The sequence below is a fragment of the Coturnix japonica genome, chromosome 19 (genome assembly GCF_001577835.2).
Source record: "Coturnix japonica isolate 7356 chromosome 19, Coturnix japonica 2.1, whole genome shotgun sequence".
NCBI lineage: Eukaryota > Metazoa > Chordata > Aves > Galliformes > Phasianidae > Coturnix > Coturnix japonica.
This window is the reverse complement of record NC_029534.1, coordinates 6,591,787-6,618,506: the sequence shown is the minus strand read 5'-3', so window position 1 is coordinate 6,618,506 and position 26,720 is coordinate 6,591,787. Positions and strand designations below refer to the sequence as shown.

The 26,720-nt window shown below is 41.9% G+C and overlaps 1 protein-coding gene across 10 annotated transcripts in view; it reads left to right on the top strand.

Annotated features, from left to right (window-relative positions):
- Positions 1-26,720, top strand: part of BCAS3 (BCAS3 microtubule associated cell migration factor) — a 299,242-nt gene that overhangs the window by 82,626 nt on the left and 189,896 nt on the right. For all 10 annotated transcript variants that reach the window (XM_015880750.2, XM_015880748.2, XM_015880754.2 and 7 more), the window contains exons 14-16: positions 3,268-3,401; positions 12,051-12,315; positions 24,928-25,078. In XM_015880750.2, coding sequence (XP_015736236.1) covers positions 3,268-3,401; positions 12,051-12,315; positions 24,928-25,078 — 550 coding nt within the window. The remainder of the gene's footprint in view (positions 1-3,267; positions 3,402-12,050; positions 12,316-24,927; positions 25,079-26,720) is intronic.

Here is a 26,720-nt window from a genome sequence, read left to right as displayed (position 1 = left end):
GTAGTAAGATGTTTGAAAATTCAGTTTTATAACTGGGTATTCTTTTGCACCCGTGGTGCTGTGCTTGGGATATCTGTGTTGTTACAGCTCTGCAAGTATATTTGTCTTTCAGAGGCAGATGTTTGTAGGAAATCTTCTCCATTAGCTTCCTGAAGAAATAATTGCTAATAGAAGCAAAGGGCCTGTTTTCTTTTGGCTTCCATCTGTGACAGACAGAAGGATTTTCTGTTAGACATGCAAAATCGTTAAGTCAGATGCCACCCATCACTTTATTTTTAAGCCAATTTATTTCCACCCACAAATACAATCTCTTTCACCTCTGTTCTTCAAGCTAGCAAAAAAAAAAAACAACCCCAAACCACACAAGACCCAAAATACCCCAAGGCAAGGACAGCACATTGCTGTGGAGCCAAGCAGTGTCAACATCACAAGGCAGTGATCCGAATTGCAGGTAGATGTTTGAATAGAAATTACAGATTTGGAAAAATACCTTTGTAAGGAGCAAGGTGAGATTATATCGGTCTGTGGGCTGTAGAGTTTATCAGTCCATCTGCAGGCACCTGCATCCTCCAGCCAGGATTGGAAACTAAGAGCTACAGAGGTGTGGTGGTCAATGCGATGTGGTGATCCCTGTGTTCTTACTGCCTCCTGATTATTATGCAGCTTTCTGCCTCCAGCTCCCAGGCAGATTGTTGGCTCATTTCACCATGTTGTTACGATCGCACTGTGCCATGTGACGGGATGCACGTGAAGAATGCTGTGCTCAAATCTCTGGGTGCATTCTGCATGTGCATTTACAAAAGACTTCTGGGGAGAGAAGCCTCCAGGTTTGCCGAGGCCGGCTGCGGGATGCTGAGAGGCCCCATGGGCACATCTCCTCTGGCTTCTCTTTCTCCAGGGCTCCTTTCCCTCTGGATTAAGGCAGAGGCCAAGAGGATGGAAAGCACACTCAGCCTCCCTGAGAAGTGTCTGATGTGTGAGGAGAGGCAGACGGGGATGCAAAAAATAAATACTTAGAATTAGGTCTTATGGAATATCCTCGCTCCAGTAATAGCGTCAGCCTAATTCTAGTACACAAACCCCTCTATTTGCTTCCAATTTTCTCCACTGGTAACGCTATATATTATCGAGGACCGCACACTTCACTAGGAGGGAAGTGAATCTTGTGATGTTTCAGAACAGAATTAATGCAAATTGTGTGCATAATCCCACACTAAAGACTTGGCTCACTTGCACTTAAGCAACTTTAGCTGTATTTCCTATCAACACAGTCACTACAAATCAAGGAAATTGCCAGTTAAGCCAACATTAACATCCAGACCAACCTCGACTCACATGCCTTACCGCCCAAACACAATACCCAAATGCACTCGTGGATTTCTGAGCTCCGTAACAAACTCTCTTTCATTTCTAACACTCGGCACCGGGGCAGCAGCCTGTAGCAGTAAAAGTATGTCTCCTGGAGAGAATCTTGCTGAGGTCGGGTTTAAGATATTTAAGATTCTGCGTATGCGTGATTTTGCGGAAATAAATGGCTGTGAGCGACGTGGGTGGCCTCACGCTCTGCCTGAGCCCCACCAGCACAGTGGTCAAGCTAAAAGGAGCTTCGTAGGCAAATCTGTCTGTACGTGCAGTTTGGATTTCTCTGTGGTTCAATACCTTTCTGCTGGCCTGACTCATTCTTTAAAGTATTGATCTTCACAAGTTTCTTCTATCTCCAAGAGCTGTGGTCGAGTGAAACAGGCACTGTGGTCATGCACAGCGTCTGTGCTGGTGCTGTGCTGGTGTATCTGGAGCGTACTTGGGGATGCTGCTGGGTCCAAAACATCAACACTTTGGCTCCAATATGAGCTTAAAGGCAGGGAGATTTTGGGGCTATTGAGGAGGGAAAGTGCTCAGGGTAGTGACCCAGTGGGAGGACACCAGTGGTTCTGCTGGAAGGTTAATTAATCTTAACTGAGGGAGTGATTCCTTGCTGCTCTCTATGTGAATTTGCTTTTTTTCCCAGTCTAGTTCTGAAAGTTTAGAAGTGGCACATACTGTACCAGACTTCAGAGATAACGTGGGGGGTTGGGAATTTGTACTGGATATATTTGTTAGGCAGCAGTGAGTAGAAAAAAAAAATATGAGCCGTGGAGTCAGGGGTAAAAAATGGAGAACATGAACGTGGTAAAACGTGGAAGTCTAAATTCTCTTCCTGCAGTATAAAAGACTTCGGTCGTTTTAAGTGGAGAACCAATGCAACTTGAACTGGGCAGAAAGCTCCTGGTTTCCTGTAGTGGATATGATACTCTGACGGTTATTTAGAAGATGCTTTAATGTAGCTATTAACATGTTTAAAATGCTTTACATCTGAAGTTGATAAAGTTAGAGGTTTATTTGGGGTGATAATTTCCTTAATTTTATTAATAAGTGAGTTAATGTAGACATTTATATGTGGAAAAATAGCTATGAAGTTCTCTTGCTGTAGTCTTACATTATGCCATAAAGCCATACTTCCATATGCAAAAGTATTTTTGTTTGGTATAGAAACATGAAGGCACTTTAAATATGTGTTTGTGAATTATGAAATGAGTTATGGACTGACATACAAAGAAGAAAAAGTAAACAGCGCATAGAAGTTACTGTGATTCTGCTGGTCTCCTAATTTAATCATTTCAGTACATCCATCAGTGACCTGTTTTCAATGAAGTTAGTACCTAATTTAATATTTCACTTGAAAGCTCTCAACTCTGATTTGCTGCCTTTCCAGCCATAAATCAGACAGTTTCTTTCACATTCATTTGTAAAGAGATGCTTCTTCAGGGTTGTTTTGGTACAGGTTGTTTTAGCTGTGTTTTCATAGCAGCTCTGTGTCCAGAATTAATTCCTGTGGAAAACACCAATCTTTTGTATACAGACTCTAACTGTGAAGAGCTCTTTTGGTGATTCCCTGCAGGACTCATCGCTTCAGTTCTACATGTTGGTCACTCAGACTCCCACTGTGGCTTGAAATACTCACAGGTTTCTCAGTTGCCTTTCGTAGCTTTGTGCTGTACTTTATCAGCAGCGATGGTGTTGCATGATGTAGGTTGAAGTTCTGTTTCGTTTTTATGAAATGAATCTCTTTGAATTCAGTAATTTTCCTGCAACTGTTTTGTTTCCAGAAACCACAATGTAAAACACTTTAGCTTTTTAGATAGACGTCCTTAAGCATCTTTTCAAGTGATTAATCTCTTGTGCTTTTCTTTTTCTTTATTTTTATTTCTTCTTTTTTTTTTTACCCAGGGATGTTGCTGGTCACTACTGACACATTAGGCCATGATTTCCATGTTTTTCAAATACTGACACATCCTTGGTCATCATCACAAAGTGCCGTCCATCATTTGTATACACTTCACAGGGGAGAGACTGAAGCCAAAGTAAGTTGAACTATTTGCTGAAGAATAATCCCCAGACACCTTATACATTTTGTGTATGTTGGCACTTTAATGTTTGTTTCAGCACAGAAAGAGCCTTTCTTATGTTATAGCCTCAAAAAGGATAAGAGCACAGCGTTTAACCTGGACAATAATAAATTCTTGCCCTTTACAATGAGGTGCTGTCAGATTTATTCAGATATGACTCTACCTCCAAAGAGCCCAGATTATTAGCTGTGTTTGCACTTAACCTTTTCTCATGTAACATTTGTCTAGTGCCTGTGAAGCAACTGTCAGGGTTTGCTTGACTTTGGTGGTAAAAGCCAAAGAAAGGCGACTGGAGAGTTGAAAGCAAAAGTTAATCCAAAGACTGTAATTAACTTTTATCTACACTTCAGCAAAATGGGGGAACTTGCTGGAGACTGAGGGGGTACACTTTTAACTTTCCGATTAGAATCCTGTTCCTAAAGATGGAAGATTAAACTGGGCTTGCTTAGAATAAGGTGAAAAACCCTGAATGTACAATTAAAAAATGTTCATTAGGTTGTTTTGTTTTACTGAAGTTAGAGATGCTGCTCAATTGCCATTTGCTGGCATTGCTGTGACAGCAGCAGTGTGATGTATTATGGCTGGATCCTTCACTGCACTGCTTTTAGGCATCAGGAGAGCTTCACCTTTGTAGCACTGAGTAACAGTTGAAGAACCTGTTTTAAATACATAAATAAAAATGTCACCAGAGGGTAAGAAATGAGTATTGCACTTGCTGATGCAATTACACACTGAGAGCACAGACTTGTGACAGTCTGGCAGATGTAAACTAGTGTGACAGGGAGAAGCCTCGGGCACTGTGATGATGACCCTGACACTGGAAGCCTGGGTGGCTGTTGTACCCTGATTACAGTTGCTTCATACCTTCATTTTTTTTCTATGGGTTGCACAGTTGCCCTTAAGATTTTTTTGCCTTACCTTTAGCAAGCAAAGGTGATAGCTTTACTTAATGCAGTAGAGCTCGATAACGTTTCAGTCTGTGTGAATTTAAATTCCTGATAGTTTAAAAGGTCTTCTGCTACTGTGCTGGCAAAATGTGAGTACGATTACAGGCAATGGTTTCCTTCCTGTATAGGGAAGAACAGCCAGTGTGAAAAGTGAGATGAAATTCGGGAAACAAAATGGTGCTTTATGTAGGATAATACATATAGTAAATATCTCGTAAATGGTTTTTATGAATAAAAAAGGCCAAATATTGCAAATCTGTGTACATACATATGCTTTGTTATCTATTAGTGTGTGATATAATGTCTTCAGTGTGTTGTTCTTGTTTTGCTTGCTTAGAAAAAATCGGAAATATCCTATAATCAGTATTCAAAGCCAAAGTGTATCGCTCCAGTCAGAAGGAACAAAGACGTTCTTCTGTATTTTATAGCTGATACATTTATTTTTAAAGGCATACACTGGAAAGCAAATATTATGTGTTTTGAGACTAAACCTTTATTGATAGAAGTCTCTGGGATATAGCGTTACCCTCTGTATGAAGGTATTGCGTTAACGTTCTCAGGGTCAACATAGTAAATTTTTTTCCACATTTGCCACATAGTTTTCATCTGGGACATGAACAGTATAGCTTTTGGAATGGTATAAAACAGAGAAAATTCTAAGCAGTCCCACGCATATTGATGGATTTTACCAATCCCCTGATAATTGAACTATCCAGCAACAATATCACACTGGTACATCGAGTTCTCAATGTACATATTTAAAACATTTGCATAATACGATGCATATTTCTGCTTTTGGAATAGCAGCGCCTTCAGTTCTGTAGTAAGAAGGGTGGTGTGTGGTGCTGTTCTTTTGTTCCATAAATTTCATTATACGAGAATTTTGGAGGCTGCTCAGTTTAAAATTCTCACTGAAGATATTCTGTGGAATCCTCTGTACCTCCTTTCTTGGTCAGAACAGCATTTATACATTTGCAACCAGACTTCTTTTTTTTTCCCCCTGGTTTGAAGCTAATTGCAAATCAAGGCCAATGGTCTTAAAGGTCACCTTCTGTACTGGAGCTATAAAAAGTTCTAATTTTTGTTGATGGACATGAGTGATTATCAGTGTCAGAATTTGTTTAGTTAGTTCCTGTTATAAATTGCTTAAACGTCATCATATGTCCTTGTTATATGTGGTATTTGAATATCTATACTGAAATAATCTGCTTTCATATGTGAGGTTCTGCCCATAGTGCATCACCATGTATTTTCCCAGATTCCCCTCTTTCTGATGCATGATTTTTTTTTCTTGCTTTTTGATTAGTTAGCGTGTTTTTAGCAAATGCTTGGCACCAATACTATACAAAGCTATTTAGCTCACAGACAAAACACTGGTGCAGCATAATGGTTCTAGCAGCTTCGCATCACTCTGAGACCACAAGTTTGAGAACTGCATGCATTGATGTTCCCAGGTTATACTTACATATATAACACCTGGAGTTACAGCAGTGCTTTAATCCACACATCAGCCCCGCAGCATCCCCTCCTGCAGGGCTGCCCCTTTCACCTCCACCCTGGGGGTCACTGGGCAGGCAGGGCTCAGTCTGTCTGTCTGTCTGTCTGCCAGGAGCCTGCCCTGTCATTTGTACACAGGAGCCCCTCAAGTGGATTACATGGCACGCTTAATGCTTATTAAAGAAAAAGAAGCAAGTGTTGTGATTTAATAATGGTGTTTTCTGATCGATTCGCTGCACTCAAGCAGTGTCTCTAAGTCACCAACATGTCTTTCTGCTGAGTTAGATGTATTAGTTGTACTCAGTTCCTGGATAAGCCCCTGGCTTTTTTGTGTGACCGGGATCAAGATGGGTTAAGATGGAAAATGGACCTCTGTCTCCTGAGGGAATTTTGAGGACAACAGCCTGGAAAGAATGTGAAGTGCTCTGATACTTTGTTGCTTCGAGTGATGGGAGTCCGAAGGTCACAACTTTCCAAGTCACTTTTCTGCAAACACAGTCAGAAGCCACTCTGTCACTTAGGCTGGATTAAGTTCTTTTAGTCTTTAAGACCTACTTATGCTTTCGAATTTTTTTTAGGAGGAGAACAAAACCCGGCGTGTTTGATGCACTGTCACATCATGAAGGCCCATTGCAGGTGCTGGTTGTATGTAGCCAGACCAGACAAGAACTGAAGCCTTTAGAGAATCCATGCCCCACAGTTCAGCTGCAAAGGGAAGAATTGGGGTGCAGCACACCTCTTGGTTAAGGATACCTTTCCTTGCCTTGCAGTTCTTGCACTGAGAGTCAACACTTACTGCACTCGTATTTTTATCCAAGAGCACATTAGAAAGCTTCCAATGAAGGTTTAGCATGCAGTGAGCCAAGGAAGTTAGTTTACTTGCAGATGAAAGTTAGGCTGTCACCTGATGATCCTTTCCTTTTGATCTTAAATTGTAAACAGAAAAAAAAATCCCTGAAAACAGTATTATCTCCACCTAGAACAAATAAACGTAACGATAGCATCAGTGGGCCGCTGGCCAGGGCCCTCTGTAATCTTCTACGCTGTCAGACCTTTGTTATTCTGACTCTCTAACTGCTGCTAGAACTGACTGCAGTCAGCAGAGGTAAACAGAGGGAATGATAAAAACATTCCAGCATGGGCTGCCCCGGAGCACGGGCTGCTTTGCACTTCTCATGGTGTGATTTCATGGGGGTTCTTCAAACCTGTGTCACGTACCGTGTCTGGGTAGGGAAGCATTGGTTAGTTAACAAACATTGGATATCAACCTTCATGGTTAATAGAAACCTCTTCCTGTCTTGTGACATGGTTATGTATTTGCAGTTATTGAAATAGTCTCTGGAAGAGAGATTTTCTAATTATTAGAAAACCTGGGGGAGCCATGAAATAATACTCACTGAGAGAAGGTGATCGGTCTTTGATGGAAACAGAAAAAACCACTGCTCAGCTGTCTGAGGGCACAGAGCTCTGAGCTCCATGTCCCTGCTTAACGCAGAGCAGCTGCCCTTCCTGAGGGTCCCGGGTTGAGTGCCGTGGTGTGCCCAGGTTCTGCAGGGCTTCATAGGGTTGAAATCAGTTTTGAGTACTGAGGGAGGCAGAGTTCTGTCCGTGTGGGTCTGATAAATCAGATTGCGTGGCCCATAATTGTATTAGTTTTTCTTTTGTGTTTGTTGTCATGTTGTTCCCTTAATTTTCTTGACCAAAAAGAGTCAAATGCAGGCCAGTTCTCTAATGTATTTTGGCTCTCCCCCCCTCAGCACTGCTGCTCTCTCATTGCATAGCACTGTTGATTTTTTAATTTCTCCTCTCTCTCTGCTCAATATAATTCAGTACTTAAGTCATGTCCTTCAGATAATGGTATGCTTCCTCTGTGATATCGCATGGTGTGCATGCAGTAATGCTGCTCGTGCTTTATTGTTGTTTCACTTCAATGTTGAGATCCAGGTTAATGCAGTGAAATGTGCAAGGATATACATATTGTTACTGGAGTAATTTACCATGCCCGAGAAGGAGACACTAGGAAAGAAAGAGTACCAGGAAGATCAAAATGGTTTTCAATTGTTGATTCTGATTATGTAAGTACACAGTGCAGAGCTGTGAGCTTTGTTTTCTAACTCTTGCCTTGTGCACACATCAGTGGATGTGCGCAGAGAGGACATGAGCCCCACATTGGCAGCTCTGCATCACAGCTGGGGGCTGCAGACTGCATTCAGCTCATTTGTGTCTGCCCCGTAGCTGCTGTGACAGCCCTTATAGCTCCTTCTCCTTCAGCAGAAAGCAAGGGGGTGGTATAAGCGTAGTGAAGCAAGTTAGTACAGTATTAACTTTCGGAAGACATGAAATCCAGAGGCTGGGTATGGGCTGTCAGTCATTCCCAGGGGTAGTGGTAAACAAGGTCACTGCTGTCCCATGTGCTTCTTTGTGTAATCAGCCATACTTCTGGCTATCCCACTTTAATCAGCTGCTTTTAAAATAGGATTTCTGTGGGCTGCTCTTGCTTCCGTTTTGTTTTCTTCCCGTTATGGCTTAAACTTGGGAAAAAATACAAATATACTTCAATTAACATTATATTTATATTTGGACAAGCTGTGGGAATAAAGAAGGAAGAGTAGCAAAAACTTCTGTAGATTTCCGTTATGTGAAAAAGCGAATGTATCTCAGCTTTGAAGCCTCACTTTCAGATATTTCCCTCCAGGCTTTTTGTCCTATCAGAAATAGCTGTTAGTCTTGGAAGCAGATCTTCAGTGGAGCTGCTGGTAAATGACCCATCCTTGCAGGACTCCATATATTGCATTGCCGTGCTGCCTCGCTCAGGTCGGACTGTGGAGGCGTAATCATAAAGACAGGAGGAAGCGCTGGCAATCTCCCAGAACTACGTGGTATTGCAATTTAAAGTATCTTAAATATTCCTGAGTTAAATGGAATCCTGGGTCTGTGTTGCCTTTTCTTGACATGGACGGAAGAGGGTAGATTAAATTCTGAAATAAAGGCGCGGGTATTAAATTGGAGGTTGACCTTGAGCTAGAGAGTAAACTTTGCATCATGAGAGATCTAGTGTACTTTGTAGTTTATTAACATATATCTGTAAACACTATGGGGTCTTGATTGATCTTTAGTATCTAAACATTACATCATAATTAACAACAAATCCAGAAATATATTATAAATACATGAAATAATAGTCCATTAACCTAAAGGACAGCAATAAATTGCAACGCTTAGCATAAACTTGAAAACCACTAATGGGCCACTGTGCAGCTTGTTTATACAAGGAGCAGTCAAGAACTCTGCAGTGTGCAGTAACAGTGTGGTGGATAACAGCAAGTCAGATACGATAATTTATATATTCTTTTCATGGATACACAGCTGATTTTTGAAGAAGTTTCTGAGCGTGGCATAGCAAGCGTTCTGTTCTGGCTTGGATCAGTACTTTTGTCCAGGTCTGCTGGAAAGGAGCAGTGGGCTCCATCCCATCACAGAAGAACTGTACCCTTCTGATGTTAATACACGTTAACCAGGGCCTCATATGAAGCTGGGAGTGTTTTCTGAGTTAACTCCATGAACTGTCTGTGGTTCTGTTGCTCAGAATGTACCCGTGGAAGTCAAACTAGGCCAATTCTGAGACAGGTTGGAGATGCTTGTGTACAAAGGCACCTCCCAAAACACAGCTTGGTACTGATGAGTAAGCCTCACAGGTGTGTTCCCAGAGACCTTAATTCAATTCACACCCATCTGTCAACACTTAATTTCCCCCCCAGTGTGTCTTAAAAACCCATTCTTAGCCTCAGTGCTGTTGGTTCATTGTGAGTCATCATGACCATGGAAGCCAACGTCCAACCGTAGAGTTCGTGGTCGTTCTTTAAAGAGGACATTTGGATGACGGTGTTCCAGGCACATTCTTCCTGAAGATCAGGAATACTTTTCTGTGTGATGTTTACATATAGAAAAAACATCCTGCTACGATTGTTTCCAAGTTTTCTTGGCTGGAGTTGTTGAATGCCAGGGCCTTTGTATTTATGAGTATTTGTTTTTTTAGACGACGTAATCCTAAGGATGCATGCTGACAACAGGGCATTAATGTGGAAACATACATTTCTGGTACGCAGTACAGTGAGATACGTTTTCTTCTTTATAGTCTTGTAATTGGAAGCTGAATCTAAAATGAATACTGAGTATTTGTCAGGCAGTGGTGCGTTCAGAAGGTCAGCATCTGAAGGCAGATGTGGCTGTTCTTCATGTGTTCAGAAATTAAAGATAGGTCATTTCATAGGATTGGAGATATATTTCATCAGACTTAATGATTTTACTGCATTAAGGACCTTTCCATTGTAACCGAGGATGGTAATTTGTACACAGCTCTTACCTTTGATTTGGACTAGTCAGCGTTGCCTCTTCTCACTGCAAGTGTGTGGGCAGTCCTGGTGCCATGGCTTTGCTCAGACCCCACAGCTTTGGAGCTTCTTCTTTTTTGTCTCTCGTTAATCCCCATGGGGTCTCTAATCCTTTTGGAGCAATCTGTGAAGGTGAAGCACTTCGTAGGCAAACCAGGCTCTGAGTGCTGTGACTTCATGTCAGTAACACCGCAATCACCAGAAGTGCTAAAGCTGTCAGATATCGGCTGCTTGTGGAGCTGTATCATGAGCAGATCATTTGGGTACATCCCCATAATTGAACAGAGCAGGTGTGTAGGTGTGTTTTTTAGTTCATCTATGTAATGTTGATGGAGCACTTTGTGTAGTGACAGTCTGTCAGCCAAATATCGTGTCACGAGTCACAAGGCTGAAATCCCTTTTTTTTTTTATCTCAAAGGCTCCGGGGCTCAGTTGGAAACTTGCACTTTGATGAATACTTGCAGCTTTTGTCTGGAATAGCTGGAGTGCATTTCTGGAATATTTGTCAAGATTTTATCAGTGTTTACTCCAGTTTGAGTACCTGCTGTATTGTAAAACTGCCTTCAGTGAAATCTTAAAGAATTTGATTTAGTTTATGCTATATAGTAATAGAATGAAAACTAATCCTTCATCTGTATGTTTGTTTGCCGTGTTAAATCCCACTTGTGTTCGTGGATCTTTTTAGCCAGCTTTTACCTTTAAAAACATTGTTGGAAGGATTGTTTTAAGACTTCTTTTCTATGATAAATCATTTTAGCCTAGACTACTTGTTTTCTTGAGTTGTCTGCCAGTATGGGGCTGGAAACAAAGTTTAATCTCTCTTTTAAAGCATTCCTTCAGCAACAAGAATTTGCTTTCCATCAAGGCGTTATGTAAAGCGCACTTAAAAGGGAATTGTATCCTTCTGGACTTCATATCTGAGATCTGTACAAGCAGTAACTATGATAGAAAATATTTAACTGGATTGCTCTATTTGCTTCGACGCTGACCATTTTAAGCTGAAATTAAGGGTTGCATTTCTCAAGTGGTGGATAAGGACTAGGATGTGGAAGAAGAAATCTAACTGAGGTCTTCCCTGGGACTTCAATAGCTGATTAATGTCGATTGTTAGCTAAGTTACTAAGCTTCTTGCTGACTAAATTTTAAAAGCTCAAAACAGCATTGGTCCCAAGATAGCTGAATGGATGGTAGTTCCATTGATGGACAACCTGAGAGTAGCAGGAGACCATTAGAGATAGCTTTTGAAAATCCTGGGCATTGCTTTTGGGTTGGTTAAGTTACATGGTATGCAGGACATGGTTTTTCTGTTAGCTTTAAATGCAGTTTTGGGTGCCAGTATTTGTCATACTCAGGCTCAGATGCGTTCTCTTGTTCTTACTCTTCCCCTTTTCCCCTTTTTGGATAGTTTCTAAAATTCAAAGTAAGAAAGCAAATAACAAAACATGTAATTGAAGTGATTTCCCAGTCATTTTTAGAAGTAAATTCTATTTGAAAACTGTGCCAAGCTCTTGTGGCTTTATCTGGTGCTTTGCATCCTGGTTTGTTTTGATAAGTTTAGGCCTGCTTATAAGGGAAAAAAAAAATCAGAATATTTTGCTAAGTACAGAAGGTTTGGAACTGAATATTGTGCTGCAGCAAGGTTCACCTGAGAAAAAAACACTTTGTCTTTTTATTACTGTTTCCGATAAAGATTTGTCCTTTAAAACATGCTCATCATTTCCTTGCTTGCATTGATGACTCTGTTTTCATGTCACTTTTCTATTTTCCAGGTACAGGATATCTCCTTCAGCCATGACTGTCGCTGGGTGGTGGTCAGCACACTTCGTGGCACTTCCCATGTTTTTCCAATCAATCCTTATGGCGGACAGCCCTGTGTCCGGACACACATGTCACCACGGGTGGTGAACCGCATGAGCCGCTTCCAGAAGAGCGCGGGGCTGGAAGAGATCGAGCAAGAGCTGACGTCCAAACAGGGAGGCCGTTGCAGCCCTGTTCCAGGCCTGTCAAGCAGTCCTTCTGGCTCACCGCTCCATGGTAAATTCTTATTTATCTCCCTGCTATGTTGTCACGAAGCTTTTCTCCCAGTATTACTATTGCTTGCATCCCCCAACACATCTCAGCACTTGATTTGGGCTGCCTGACCCACAAGAAGTTGGTTCCTAAATAACATTGGCCTAAAGACCTTTGTGGTCTTCCAGCTTCAGAGTAATTGCTAGCAACCTGAAAAACAGGAATGCTGAATTTACTGGAGATTGCAAGAATTGATTAATTTCCTTCTGTTTGCCCATGTAGATCGTGCCACTAAAAATTGAGTTTCATAAAACGAGGTGCAGAAATATTTGGGGTATGCAGGTTTTACAGGAGTGAGCCAAAGTATAAATACTTAGGAAAGATAGTTCTGGTTTTGCAAGTTACTTAAGTAAACTGTGCTATCTCTGATGTGTTAATAATTTCCACTCTGAACTGAAAGTTTTGGGGTCTTTAGGTTTCTTATTCACCATCAGCCTGGATGATCATGAAGCACATCTGTTGAAAACTAGGCTATGTGAAATTGAGGGAAGAGAGATTTGATCTAGCAGTGTGACTGCTTCATATACTAAGGAAATCTAAAGAATGTATCTGTAAATCCTCCTCCAGTGGTGGACATGTTTGTTGTGGTGGTGAAAGGGAGCCTCTAATAAGGCTCAGCAGTCATCACTGTCCCCACTTCTTCAGTTTCTCCTTCGTGTTGATTTTGCCTTTTCTATGCTGAGGTCTCTACCAGAAGCCATTTGTTTGGCTTCAGAATCTGCTGCAAATGTAGGGGGTACTCTTTCTAGTAAGAGTTAAGTCACAGCTTCCATTGAAGTGAGAGTTTAAATATCAAGTTTGGGACAGCTAGCCACATTTTTCCTATGTAAGGTATTAAAAGCCACAGGGAGCAGTTCCTCTTGCCTAATTACGTGTAGGATAAGAAATGCTTGTGAAACCCAAACTATGTGCTGTCATGATCCACATCTTTACTGCTGGAGATAATCTGTGAGATTTCTGAATTGGAGGAGCACATTTTTTGTACGTAGACACATACATGGCGAGGTGGGACAGCAGATCTTGGAGGACAGATAACACAGGGAGCACTTTGTGGCCTCCTCATAGACCAGGTGTGTTTCTGGGCCAGCTGCTGCTAATCCTTCTGCTGTTGTTTCTGCAGCATTACAGCCGGTTTGCTGCAACCTTGGGCCAAACAAAGGGGACTTTGCGAGCAAAACGCTGACTTGTTATCTTCCTTTTTTGATTAGCAGTTATAACCCATTGATGTGAACTTGTGATTAACTTTTGTTCTTGTAAATATTTTCAGACTTCAGACTTTGTAACATTTTTCTCACTTTTTTTTTTTTTTACCCCTCAGTTTCAAAATGGAACTATTTGCTGTGTGTACAGTAGGAAAGCAATCTATTTACATCTCGTTCTGAGTCCCCCACAAACTGTTTACCCACACAATGTAAGCCTTTGCTGGGGCTGGGGATGATTTCATTTCCAAATGAATCATAGTTTGGCTTTGTTCTCTAAACTGTTCAATCGAGGATGATAAAGAGATGTTTCCTTGCACCTTTTATAGCTAACCCGGATTTTGTTTGGGTTCTTCTGCCTGTTAATCCAGCAAGGTTATGTTTTTGTCATTCCTTTGAGTTGCCAGAGTGCACTGTCAGTAATATCCGAGTTTGGTTGAGATCCTTTTATGGGCTTTTACTATTATAAGACTGTTACAACGTCAGCTAGCTGGTCGTGGGGCTGGAATGGCAGTGGATACGGCCTCATGTGACCTCTCAACTTGTATGAGATGGGGGAGATGCCACTTACCCACCTCCCAGGTACACAGCGTGCACTGATCAGAGAGCACTTAAAGCAGCTCCCTGCCCTCTGTGGTCGGCACGTGTCCCCTGAAGTCTGCGTGGCTCTGCCCTGACCTCTCTGCTCTCCTTCACTGCTGGATTTTCCAGAATCAGAACTAACTTTAAGCGTAGAGAGTTAAGCATACATGGAGCTTTTGCTGTGCTTCTACAGCTACTGAAAGTGCCCAGTAACATTATAATACTGTCTGATCTATCTTGTCATTTAAGTGGAGATTGAAGTATATGTTTGGGTGGGACAACTTTGCTGATCACAGCCATCCCATCCTGAATGTGCTACCTGCTCTGAATTGCAGTACATCGACATGGAGCTGTGAAGAAACAAGCTGCTCTGTGCATATTGCCTTCAGACTCCAGTTCAGCTCTTCGGGAATGTTTGAGCATAACTCACTTTTCTTGTTTAAGCATCAAAAGAGTCCTCTCACTTTGCCTTCATTACGGTCACAGCAGATTAAAATCCAGGCTTGAATCTGGAGCTTTGATAAACACACACAGGCTGAGATGCTTTAAATATTTTCATGTTACTTTTCACTATTTCCCAGAGTGGAACTCCTTTTACTAGAAGAATTCTTATGGGAAAGCGGAGCTGAAAGCACTGACATCATCAGCCCTTCCTGAAAAACAGATTGGTTTCCTTTAAGTAACACTCACTTAAGAAACCACCTATTTAGAGAAAGGCAGACAAAAATAGTTTCAAAGAAAATTAACTGTATAATAACTTAAGGCACTGGAGGGCAGATCCTTCCCAGTCTTTAACTTGAGAGCAGTCCCTGGAGAAAGGTTGCTTCTGTTAAGGTTTTGTTTTCCTCCTTTGCAAATCCTAATCTATCGGCGAATCCTAATCATCTATCGACAGAGAATTGGGTTTGTTACGCCCCGTCGCTGTTCCCGATGCTCGGAGCGGTGTCACCCATCGCCGTGTCGCCCATCGCTGTTCCTCGCGCTGCCGGCAGGGGGCGCCGCGGCCCCGGCCATCCGAGCGCTGCTGCGGTGCTGCCCTGCATCGCTCCGTGCCCGGCTGCGTCCCGCTCTGCTCGCCTTTAGTTAGTTAGTTAGTTAGTTGCCTTTACAGGATCTGCTTTAGGAGTGAAGTTATTCACTTTTCAGGAGAATTTGAAGTTATGCATCCCGCCTTTTACACTGCTGGCTCCTAGCAAACTGTGACCCGTGCTCCTGGTTGTTTGATGATAGGTGTGAAACGCCGAATGCCATCAGAATAGACCTTTTAATTAACTCAGGATGAGCAATGGCTCAGTCACTGCACTACTCCCATAAACCCTCCAAGTCTGCTGGGCAATGGGCTGCATGCGGTGGTTCTGCTGATTGCACACACTTGTTTGGTGTTTGTCTATACAGCTTGACGGCAATTGAAAAACAAAAATCAACTGGTGGGAATTTTGTGCTAACGCCTTTTAGAATCCATTACTTCTGTCTGGAAAGGCCCAGTGCTGTGCTGAACCTCTTGGCTGTGTGAGAGTGGGCAGAAGCCTCCCTCTGTGTTTGCAGCAGCCCCACGTGTGAGCAGGGAGAGTAGAGGTATGAACAGCCAACCCAAGCACTGCTCTGGGCACTGCCTATAAACTTACTGCTTGCCAATAAGCTGTGGTTTTGTGCTGCTTTTCTTTTTTGGTAGTGGATGGAGAATCAGAGAAGTGAATGAAGTGGGTGGTGTGCGTTGGAGAGTTTCTGAAATGGAAGGAAAAGCTCCATTCCCTTCAGATAAGTAGGGAAGTAGACTGATAAATTCTGACACAGAGGAAGTTCATGTCTGTACATAAAGTGTTTTAGAAGTGGGCTTGTAAACAGTGCTGGGCTGAGACTGGGGCAAATATATATTTGCCTCTATATTTAGGATCATAGAATATTCCAAGCTGGGAAGGACCTGCAGGGATCATCAGCTCCTGGCTTCACACACAACCACCCAAAATTCACACCATATTTGTCCAAATGTCACTGTATTTGTGAATTTTGGGTGGTTCATTAAAGAGAAGCAGCCCTAAAATGGATCCCTGCAGAACCCAGTGAGTGTAATGAAACTCAGCTGTAACCCTTTGAGCCCAATTGTCAGCTCTTCACCCATCATGCTGTGTTTTGCCATGGATATAATGAGAAATGGTATCAAAAGTTGCTGAAATCCAGAAATATTGCATCAATCAACCTGCTTCTCGTGGTCAACTAGAGGGGCAACTGTGCATTTGGAAAAGTAGTTGCTGGTTTTCCAGATAAATAGGAAGTTGAAGGAGTCTGACATCAGAAGGGAATCGAAGTTCTTGAGATAGGAAGTGTGAAAATATATGACTGAGTGACTTAGCACAGCAAATGCTGAAGGAATGCTCAAAGCAAACCTTCTCAGAATGACTGTGGGTTGTCAAGCAGAGGGTGGCACACAGGAGACCATGATGTCAAAGATGGATCAAGAGGTGAAAGGAGAGAGGAGGTGGATTATAACAGGTATGAGTGTCCCACTGAAGTTCTCCTGTCAGAATGGATGATTTTGGTCTTGGTAACATCAAACTGATGAACATTTCTGTAGGGTCAAGTGTTGTTGGAGACAACATTGCAAGGGAATCCAAGGAGAACTGGTAGCCAGATTTTAAGTGTTTCTCTGTGAGTGATTTAATAAAATTACCTCGTCTGTTTCTATCTCACCAGTTAACCAGGTGTGTAAAAGGCAGGCTGGTGTATTTCCTTCTCATGCAATGTGAGTAAGAAAGACAGCCCTGTTGGTGGGGTTTTGCAGGCTGCTCCTGGACACAACCACTGCTGCTGGAGGGGAACCTGGGGCAGATCCCACGAGCATGCAGGCTGGATCAAATTGCCTGTGTATATGATCAGTGATTGATTAAGCAGTAATGGATGCTGCTCTTGTTGTCTTTGAGTTTATTATTCTTAAGTAAGGCATTTAAATCAACTGTGCATTTTTAGGAGTCTGAAAAATGTAAACACTTTATGGAAGGAAACGTAAGCATTAAGTTTGAAATAAAATATACTTGTATCTTTTAAAAGGTTTATCTTTACCCTTAAATATGCTGATTTGGCTTATTCTTTTTGCTTAGTCTTCGTGGGCTGTTAAAATCAGTTGCTTTTTCCCATCTCGAGGAAATGCATCTTTGACACTTCTCATGACCTGAGTCACGATGCTGACACGGAGCCAGAAAACATCCTGAACGGTCATGGGTAAAAGAGCAGAGCTGCCGAGGGTGTGTGGTGGGTGGAAGAGGGAGAGAGACTGCTATGGCTTGCTTCAGTTCCTACTCTATGGGTGTTTAAGACAAGCCATTTATTATAATTATCCATGGATATTATTATCAAGTTCTCATATGCAGTGGTTCTCAGGGCACGTTGTTGTTATTTTTTTTTTTGCATAACTTGGCACAAGTCCTGTGTATCGAACCTGGATTGAATTCAGACACTAAAATATTAGTTCTGAATATTGCAGCCAGAGCAAAGGAAAATACAGCACAGGTAACAAGGTGTAGAGAAAAAAAATGAGCCACAGGTGTATTAAGTTTATTTTAGGTATTAAGTTATGTGTACCTAAGTTTATTTTAGGTACTACATTCTCATGGGTTAAATTTGGGTAAAGGCCTGTTGTTTAACATCCCATCTCCTCGCCCAACACAACTGCATAGAGAAGCATCCTTCATTTGTGGACTACTCAAATGTGGTTTTCTAACACAAACCAACCAGTTTTTCTGGCTGTGCTGTCCCAGTAGTAGAAAGCTGCGTTTGTAAAGATAGTTTTATTCTGTATCATTTGGTAGAGAAGTCTGAGAGACCCAACTTTTCCAAAGTTCACTATTCTGAATTGCCTCAGGGTCACCCCTGAAAGAAGGCTTTGTATTCATAACTGTGTTGATGGAGTGCTGACTGATAGACATGGCGAGGTGGAGGAGTCTTTGGGTAACTACAACTACACGGCTTAGTGCAGGAAGGATTTGCAAAATACTCCATAGCTTAGAAGAAGAACTTAGAAGAAGCCAGTCTTGCAGACCATTAATCTGTGTGGAGTTCAATGCACAAGGCCTGCTACAACCAGCATGGCAACTGTCCGGACCTCTCCCTGCTTGTAGCTGGCATTTACTGGAGATGACTTAAGAGCAGAAAGGCCACTTTGGCTCATTTTTCTGGTAACCAGCATCTGGAGCAAACCAGCCGAGGTGTTACTGCTGCAGCCTGCTTTATGGCGATGCAAAGCCTGGAGCCAACTGACCTGATTGCCAGCTGGCAATCAAGTTTTGCTGTTTTTACTTCAGGGAGTGTTTTGCCCGTAAATGGTCTTGAATTTAGCACCAACAGTATTTTTAGTTAAATAAATCCTGAAGGGTGATTATCAGGCCAGAATTGTGTGTGTGGTAGAGGGCTTGTTTTCTAATGAAATGCTTCAAGGCAGCTTTACCAAGCAGGTTTTCAAGCAATGTTAACGTAGTGAAGTCATATCAGTGCAAAATGAGGATGGGAAATAGCAAGGGAAGAAGCAGCCATTTGTTTCAAGTTTTCAAGGGGACATTTTGTACACAGGGCAGATAAGAATATGGATGTCCTCACAGCTGCTGGGAAGAAGTGCCATGGGCCTGGGACATTGTCACTGCTCTGGTACGGGTGGCTTCTTCTCCTCCTTGGTTCTTCCAAACCACACGTTTAATTTCTTTTCTGCACAGGAGAGAAACATGTCCAGCTGTAGAAGTAAATGACAAGTTCAAATCCCAGGTGGAGTTTGCTTAAGGTTAGAACTGTTCCTTCCTACCTTTTGGACAAGTAGAGGTAATAGGCAGCAAGGGGGTCTCTCATCTAGAGAGGAAACTCTTCTGTGTGGGTGAGAAGCTATAACTGAAGGACAAAGGTTTTGAAACAGAAGGTAGTTGAAGAAAAAAGAAACTTCAGGTGGAAGAAATAAATATTATGGAGAAATGTTCCAGTTTTGAGAAGAAGATGCTGATGAGGAGTTGGAAGAGACGCAATTCAAGGAGGTTGGATGAGAGGGCAGAGGACACTGTCTCGTCTCATCTGTGGCTGAGACACTTGGACTGGTGCATTCATGCCTTGGCAGAGCACTCTCACTTACAAGCTCATCCGTCACCATCGCGTGCCTTGCCTGGATGCAGAAAGACAGAAAGTTTGACTTTCTTAGAGTCATCGTGAGATTTAGTGCAGCTGTGTTTCAAAAGGTTCAGTATCAAGCAGTGCTCAGTGATAGGAAATCAAATGCCTGCGTTATTTTCTCCCATCAGTTTGAATGGAATCAAATTAGTGATAGGTTTTGGACTTGCACCAGTTCTGCTGAGAGAAAAAGTTGCTCCGAGTAGCTAAATGCTGTGTGCATACATGCTGTGGCTAATGCGTAGCATTTTGTCTTTAATGGGCTTGATTGTATTTGAAGTACTGAGGGTATGGGTGTGAAATGAAGCTAATTTTGGCAGTATACAATTCAAGGAAGTTGCAATGTAACTTTAATATAGTTAGATTGATAAGTAAAACAGTTTGAGTTTCCTGACTTTTTCTTGAAAAATGGGTAACGTTTTACAAATCAAGATAAACTTGTTTGATTGCATGAAACAAAGCAGTAGAGGAGAAACCCATCTTGGCAGCAATTGGTGCTCATGGTACTGAGTGTGCTCCTCTGGACACTGTTTGGGTTTGTCTATCAGACTCTTCCAAATGACTCCTGCACACCAGCATTGCTTCCTCAGGGCTCCCTTGTCAGGTCACAAGGCAGCATTTCTCACCAGGGCGCTGCTGTTTCCTCTTCCGACTGGGGAAGATTACAGATTATACTGGAACATGTCTGAGAAAAGGTCAGAAAAGAGGGTGAAAGTCTTGGAACTGTAGCTGGGAAGCTTTCCATTCTCATCCATGAAACTTTTGGTATCGAATCAAAAGCAAAGCAAAATAAACCACCGCATACACAACACTTTCTATTTTTTTTTCCTGCCATTTTCTGTTTGCAAGTTAGAAAGGATTTCATTTCGCTTGCATTATATGATTAATGAATATTTAATTCAGGAGTCTTTGGTGTTACACTTAAACAGAACTAATGGGCGAGCACTGCTTGTTTTCTTAGAACTCAGCCTGCACAAGATTGCATAGCCTCAATTTACTGCATTTTTATTTACCAAATTAAAGATGTTTACATGTAGTGCTAATGACGTTAGACTTTGTGGTGCACTTTGAAATTCAGTCTGTTAAAGACTGTAAGATACAAAAGCTAATCAAGTGGGTTTGAATTTTAATGACACTGCACTACTCAGCTTTTTGTTTTGGAGTAATGGAAGAAAAGAAACAAAAAAAATCAACACAGAATCATTTTACTGTGCAGCTGAGAGGTGCTCGATACCACTTTAGTTTTTTCATATTAAGTGTATAGAGAAGCTGAAATGCTTGTGATCATTACTTTCCTAGGCAGAAAAAACTGTCTGGGCCAAGTCCTGTTGCCCTGTTTGCTAACAGAGGGAAATCTCACAGTGCAAGAGTGTCAGACTGCTGGAAGGAGGAGGTGTGCCATGTACAATTGAAACTGCCAGGGAAAAGTCGGTGGGTAAAATTGTTTAGTTTCAGTTTGGTGTTAAGTTGCCGTTTGCATCCCTTACATGTTACAGAGTGCAGCTTGGGTGCTGTGCTGGACTGTGAGCTGCTGACACCTTCCATCCAGCTGGCTGGGGCCGCTGCCTGTGTGCGGGGCTGTGGTCCCATTGTGCTGGCAATAGGATAGACTACGGTCAGAAGCATTTGGGTCACCTCTGGCACAGTAACTGCTGGGCTTTACCTGGGGGCTCCTGCTGATGTCTTTTCCACAGATGTCCAGCTTTGTGACAAACCAGTAAATCCTGTGAAGCTTGTTTTCCTAAGAGCATCTGTGTTTTATAATGGTGCTTTTGATTTGTTTTTCCTTTGTCTGGTGAGATTTCTTTGGTCCGGCACGTTCAGGCCTCCCTTTCTTCCTGGTGGAAGTGAGCCCGTTGCTGATGGCTGCCCGGGGATAGCAGCACAGCCTGTGCTGTGTGCCTTCTTCATTCCATCCTCATGTTAATCCGTTTTCCTTTGGAGCACCGGTGGAGTAGAAGGTCTGGAGAAGCGTGCCTCAGGTTTTGGGGGGTGGTGTGCTTGTGGCAGGCTTTCAGCAAACAGAGCTAACGGGTGATGCTGTCTGTGTCCAGCAGGCAAAGGTTATCCCATGTAATGCTGCACTTGTAAATAAAGCTCTGCTATCAGAGCACCAGGGCACAACACCCTCGGCTTTCAGCTACTTGTCTGCTTGATCTCTGCCTGCAAGTCCCCGAGTAAAATTAGTAAGAGATTTACCAACAGCTTAAACGGAGACATATTTTTTTGCAGTAGATGTCTACAATGCTGAATTAGGATTAACTGCAGGGGTTTGGGGTTTAGCTATGATCAGGAGCTGTGACCTTGAGCCTGTAATATTTGAGTGGAAATAATAAGAATCATAGAATGCTTTGGGTTGGAAAAGACCCTTAAAGGCCATCTGGTCCCACTCCCCTGTGATGAACAGGGACTTCCACTGCTCCATCAGATGCTCAGAGCCCTCCAGCCTGACCTTGGGCATGGACAGGGTAGCGAGTGGCATCCTGAGTTGTGGCCCAAGCTGGGAGTGTTGGCAGGTGATAGCAAAGACGGAAAATAAACCATGGCCGAAATGAGCCTTGATTTGTTACTTAAACAGCACTTGAACTGCCATCTGAAAATCTCTTTTGTGGCAAACACTTGACCAAAAGGACTTGCCCTACTGCCCTGGGGGCTGCTGGTACCATGGTCTGGCTGATTTCTAAGGGAAGAGCCTCACTGCTACAGATGCTGTGTTGAATATGTTGTTGTGGGAGTGTGATTGCCATGAAATTGCTATGGCAATTATTTTTCTTATAGTTTTATTTTTAATATAGAGTATTCCTTGCAATGGCGATATGTAGTAATTTATGTTTAACTTGCAATACACAGCCAAGTTAGCATTTAAAGTTGCATTGTCAGTGTGAAGTGAAACTACTCCTCTGAAGGTATCCTTCTGAAATGTGCTTCCTTACAGGCATTAATGTGCTGTCCACATGTGGCAAGGTAACCTGGCACAGCATCCTGCTGTATGAGGAACGTTTGATATTTCTAGTGGACTTAAACTTTGGCTTATTTCTTGCATGTCCTTTGGCAGTGAAACCACAACTGCACCAAATGCAACCATAATGTTGATGCTTCACTGCATTCTTTGTGCTCTTTTGGCCATGTGTAGGCCTGTGTAGGCTGGGAGATGAGGACACATCTCTGATAGGCCCAGGGCAACGTACAATGAGGATGTAAGAGCGTAGAACATTTCCATCATAGAAATAACTGAAAATAATTCAGCAAAAGCAAAAGCACATCTTTGTACTTCTTCCTGTTCAGCACAATATTCTTTAACCTTATGCTCATCTGTGCCACCTTAATATCTTTGCAATCAGATATTCAAGAAAAACTCTGCTATAATTTATCTCCTATTCGTAGCATTTCAACTTTTAATTTTCTTTTACTTCTACCACTGTTCCTTGCATTCATTTGCAACGAAGCAGCTAAATGTTGCTTCAGAAGTGGTGGATTGGCCAGCAATGGCTACCTGGATATGTTTGGTATTTGCCATTTTCCCTTTTATTGCAGCTGTGTTCTTAGATTTAGAATTTTAAACTTAATCCTGCAGTTTTCTGAGTGCCCTCGGCTGCGTCAGGGTTGGTTGGCTGCTGTGGAGATGGGCTCATCCCCATAGAGGAGGCACATCTTTAAATGCCCAGCTTTTCTGCATGCAGACGATGTGTTGATTCAACTGATATTTTGGCATTTGGAAAACAAGGTGATGTGAAGAGCAGAGGGCACTGGGTAATTAAATGTGCCCGTAGAGAGAGAGAAGCTGTTATGACACAGTCAGTTCAGGAGTTCATAGTTAATCATTATGTTCCTAACAAGTAAGAGAAAACAAATTGCAGCCGCTCGGAGCCCTTCCTGCAGGTACGCTGTGTGCGCTCTGCAGCAGTTGCTTCTGGTGAATACAGGAGAGCGAAACACTTTCAGAGAGGCCTTGATTACATGCAACAGTGACTAATTAGACAATAAAGCAGCAGACTATTCATACTCCTTTCTACAAGAACCAAGAATGCATTATGAAACTAATCTTAAAAAAAATTAATTGCATCTCGGTCTTAATTTAAAATGGAGGGTTCCCCCCCACCCCTCCCTTCTTTCCTGTTTCTTTTTATTCCAAGTTGGTTCAGGAAAATTGCTATTAATGAAATCTGCTCTCCGAGACTTCAATAGGCTTGTTATTCATTAAGGCCTTAGTATTTCTCTTAAAGCGTATTGACCAGTGCTCAGGCCAGATACTTAACACAAAATACACTTCGTAATTTCATCATTTTTGTTGTTGTGCTTCTCTGAGATGCAGAGGTCTGCAGACTGCAGGAAAACAAATAAAAACCCCGAGCTTACAGTTATAGAGTATAAAAGAAGGGTAAAGGAAGCACTGAGTGTCTTTAAGATGATGAGACATTCATTAAGATTTTTCTGCCTTCCTTTTCCTATTTGCAGCCCATCTGAAGTATCATTAAAGCTTTTCAGGCAGCTTCCTGTGAGAAACCCTCTTCTGCGCTGTTTTTCTTCCTTGAAAAAAGGTGGCTGCTCTTCAGTCAGATTGTATGGATTTGGCCTGGGATTTGTATAATAACTATGGAGAATGCAGCGGTTGTTTAGGAACCTAATTCCCAATATGGCTCCCTTTTGATTAAGAACAAAGCAGGCATTTCACAGCATTATAGGAGCACAGAAAAACAAGTTAATGATCTAAACCTTTTAATTCATGGTTGCTTGTCTATTTAAAGTACTTTTGATTCTGCTATAAACAGACTGGCCCCTTTTTTGTTTAACTTCTTTCTTTGGTTTCTTTGCATTTCTTTCTTTACTGTCCATGAAATTTGCAGCGAGTTTCCTTTTCTAACTGAAGAATGAGAGGTTGTGACTATAGAATGATACAGAAAGTAAGAAAGCGTATCTAAACCGGGCATGTATCCAGGACAGACCTCTTTGAAACAAGCTAAATTTAGGTTTGTTGGGATTTTTTTGCTATGTTTTTCCCTTCCCTTTTTGAATACCATTTTGATTTTTTTTTTTTTTTCATTTTATTCCTCTCTTTTTTTTAATGAATATCAAGTCTTTGACTCTTTCAGTGCTTGATTTTTAGGTGATGCTAGGAATGGCTTTACTCGATTCAGTTACTTGTGGTATTTGCTTTCTTCTGTAGCTCAGCACTTTGCCATTCTGTGTGCCTTTATCCAGAGAGACAACAAGAGCGACCTTTTCAGAACTTCCAATTACCAGCAGAGGATGTGGCCCTTCAGGAAAAAGTTCCCTTCCAGAATATTCTCTTTTTTTTTTTCTTTTTCTTTTTTCCCCCCATAGAGACCTGGACCCAGAGTCTGTTCTTCAAACCAACTCCCAAACCTTTTGGTGAACAAACCTGCCAGGGAAGCGGCGGCGGCATGAAGAAAATCCTTGCCTTGGAAGGGCACCTTTCCCACTACTTACATATAAATAAAGACTCGCTGCTTCCCTTGTCATGATGTCCTTTTTACCTGAATTGAAAGTGACTATTTCAGATTTTGTTTTTGTTTACAGTAGGAGCTCATTATTTTTTCCTTTCTTTGCCAATGGCTTATTTTAGATACTTGTTAGAAATGATAAACGAAGGAGCAAATTCCGCTCATGCATTTTATTACGTCTCTGTCCCATCAAGGTAAACTGAACAGCCAGGACACGTACAATAACTTCACAAACAACAACCCTGGGAACCCTCGACTGCTGCCGCTCCCCAGTCTGACCGTGGTGTTGCCTCTTGCTCAGATCAAGCAGCCAATGACATTAGGGACCATCACCAAACGCACAGGGTAAGTGCATGGGCACAAACCTTTCTCAACCTTGTTACGTGTAGTTTACTTGGAAATAATTCCTTTCTAGTTGTATTCCATTTAAATTAATGTATTTATCTGTAATTGCAGTATTTGTAACATAGTGGTAACAGAGCAGTTGGGCTTGGGGGAAGGAGAGCTCAAGAAAGCCAGCACAGATAGGCAAACAAAAACTGAATGCAGATCTTTAAGAATGCAGGAGTATTTCGGATGAGACGTTTTCTTGCAGTCGGCCATATGGGAAACACCGCACGCTGACATCAGGAGAAGTTTCACACCAGGAGTTGGTATGAAACATAAGCAGAGCTGTACTCAATCAGAATAAGTTATGGGTTTACTTTGTTGGGTTGTTTTTGTCTTAGAGTTTGTTTCTTTTGATTTCCAAACTTCTCAAGCAGGGATGCTTTTCGACTATCAGAAACTGAAAGACAGCGGGCCAGGTTGAGTGGAGAGAAAACTTAATCCTGATGTTTTCTTGACCTTATTTTTCTTCTTGAGTGACTGTTTTGTTCTATGAAATTCACATGTGTGTTTTCTCTCTGGGATCAGCGGCACTTTGCTGCTCATTAATGTGCCATGATAAAGAACTGAGACATGCTTATTAAGCAGAGCTCTACTAAATACATTGATGTTGAAAATAGAAAGAAGATTGTCCAACTTTCATAAACTATAGCAATTTTGTGGTTACTTCTTTCTGTTCAACTGTTGTTTTACTTTTGCTAAATTTCGGTTCTTCAGTTTTTGCAACTAATGCATAAAACCAGCAGGTGATTTTTTTTTTAACCCTCTCAATTTTTAGTAGCTCAAATCTCTGAATATTTTCTGGTTACAGTTTCTAAGTCTGATTCATGCATTGGGTTACAGACTGATTTTATATCTGTAAGAATCATAGATCACATTTAGCTTGTGGTTGGGCAAAACAACTGTCAGTCCTACCAGTCAATGCCATTTTCCTGCATTTTGGTAAATGGGTGCAGGCGCTGCTTTGCTTCAGTGGCTTCTTGCTTATCAATAATAATTTCACCTTGTGTTTCATGGTCCGGGAATTATTCTTTGGAAGCAGAGCTCAGGGTTATTCCCTCTCCTTGAATAATTCCCACATTCCATGCTGCAGCAATTCTGTGAGATCTGTTACTGTTTGTTTTGTGCGCTAAGTGTGCATGATGGGCTCCCAAAGCTGACATCCGTGTGCACGTATGTACATGTGTATCTCTCTGTGCGTCTGTCTAACAGTGCAGTCCTGCTCTCACTGATCCAAACAGCGATTTCATTCAATTTGTGGAACCAAATCATGAGCTGCAGACACTCAGTTGCCCAGAGGAAAGGGGCTACCCGCAGTTATGTCCCTGACTCTCTAGGTAATGGTAAATGAGCACTAGGAAACAGTAAAAGAGTAGTACGAGGGAAATGATCTGATTTACTTCTCCTACATATACTCTTCAAGGGTATTAGCATTTTTTTTCCTGCTAATAATTTGAACACTTGCAAGGGAAATAGATTGTGTCAGCAATCCGATTAGTTTATAAGTATAGAAGGGTGGAATTTGGGATGAGGGAGGAGGGAAATGAAACTCAGGGAAGGAGTGTGGAAATGAGCAGCAAGTTACAGTCCCTGAAGAAGG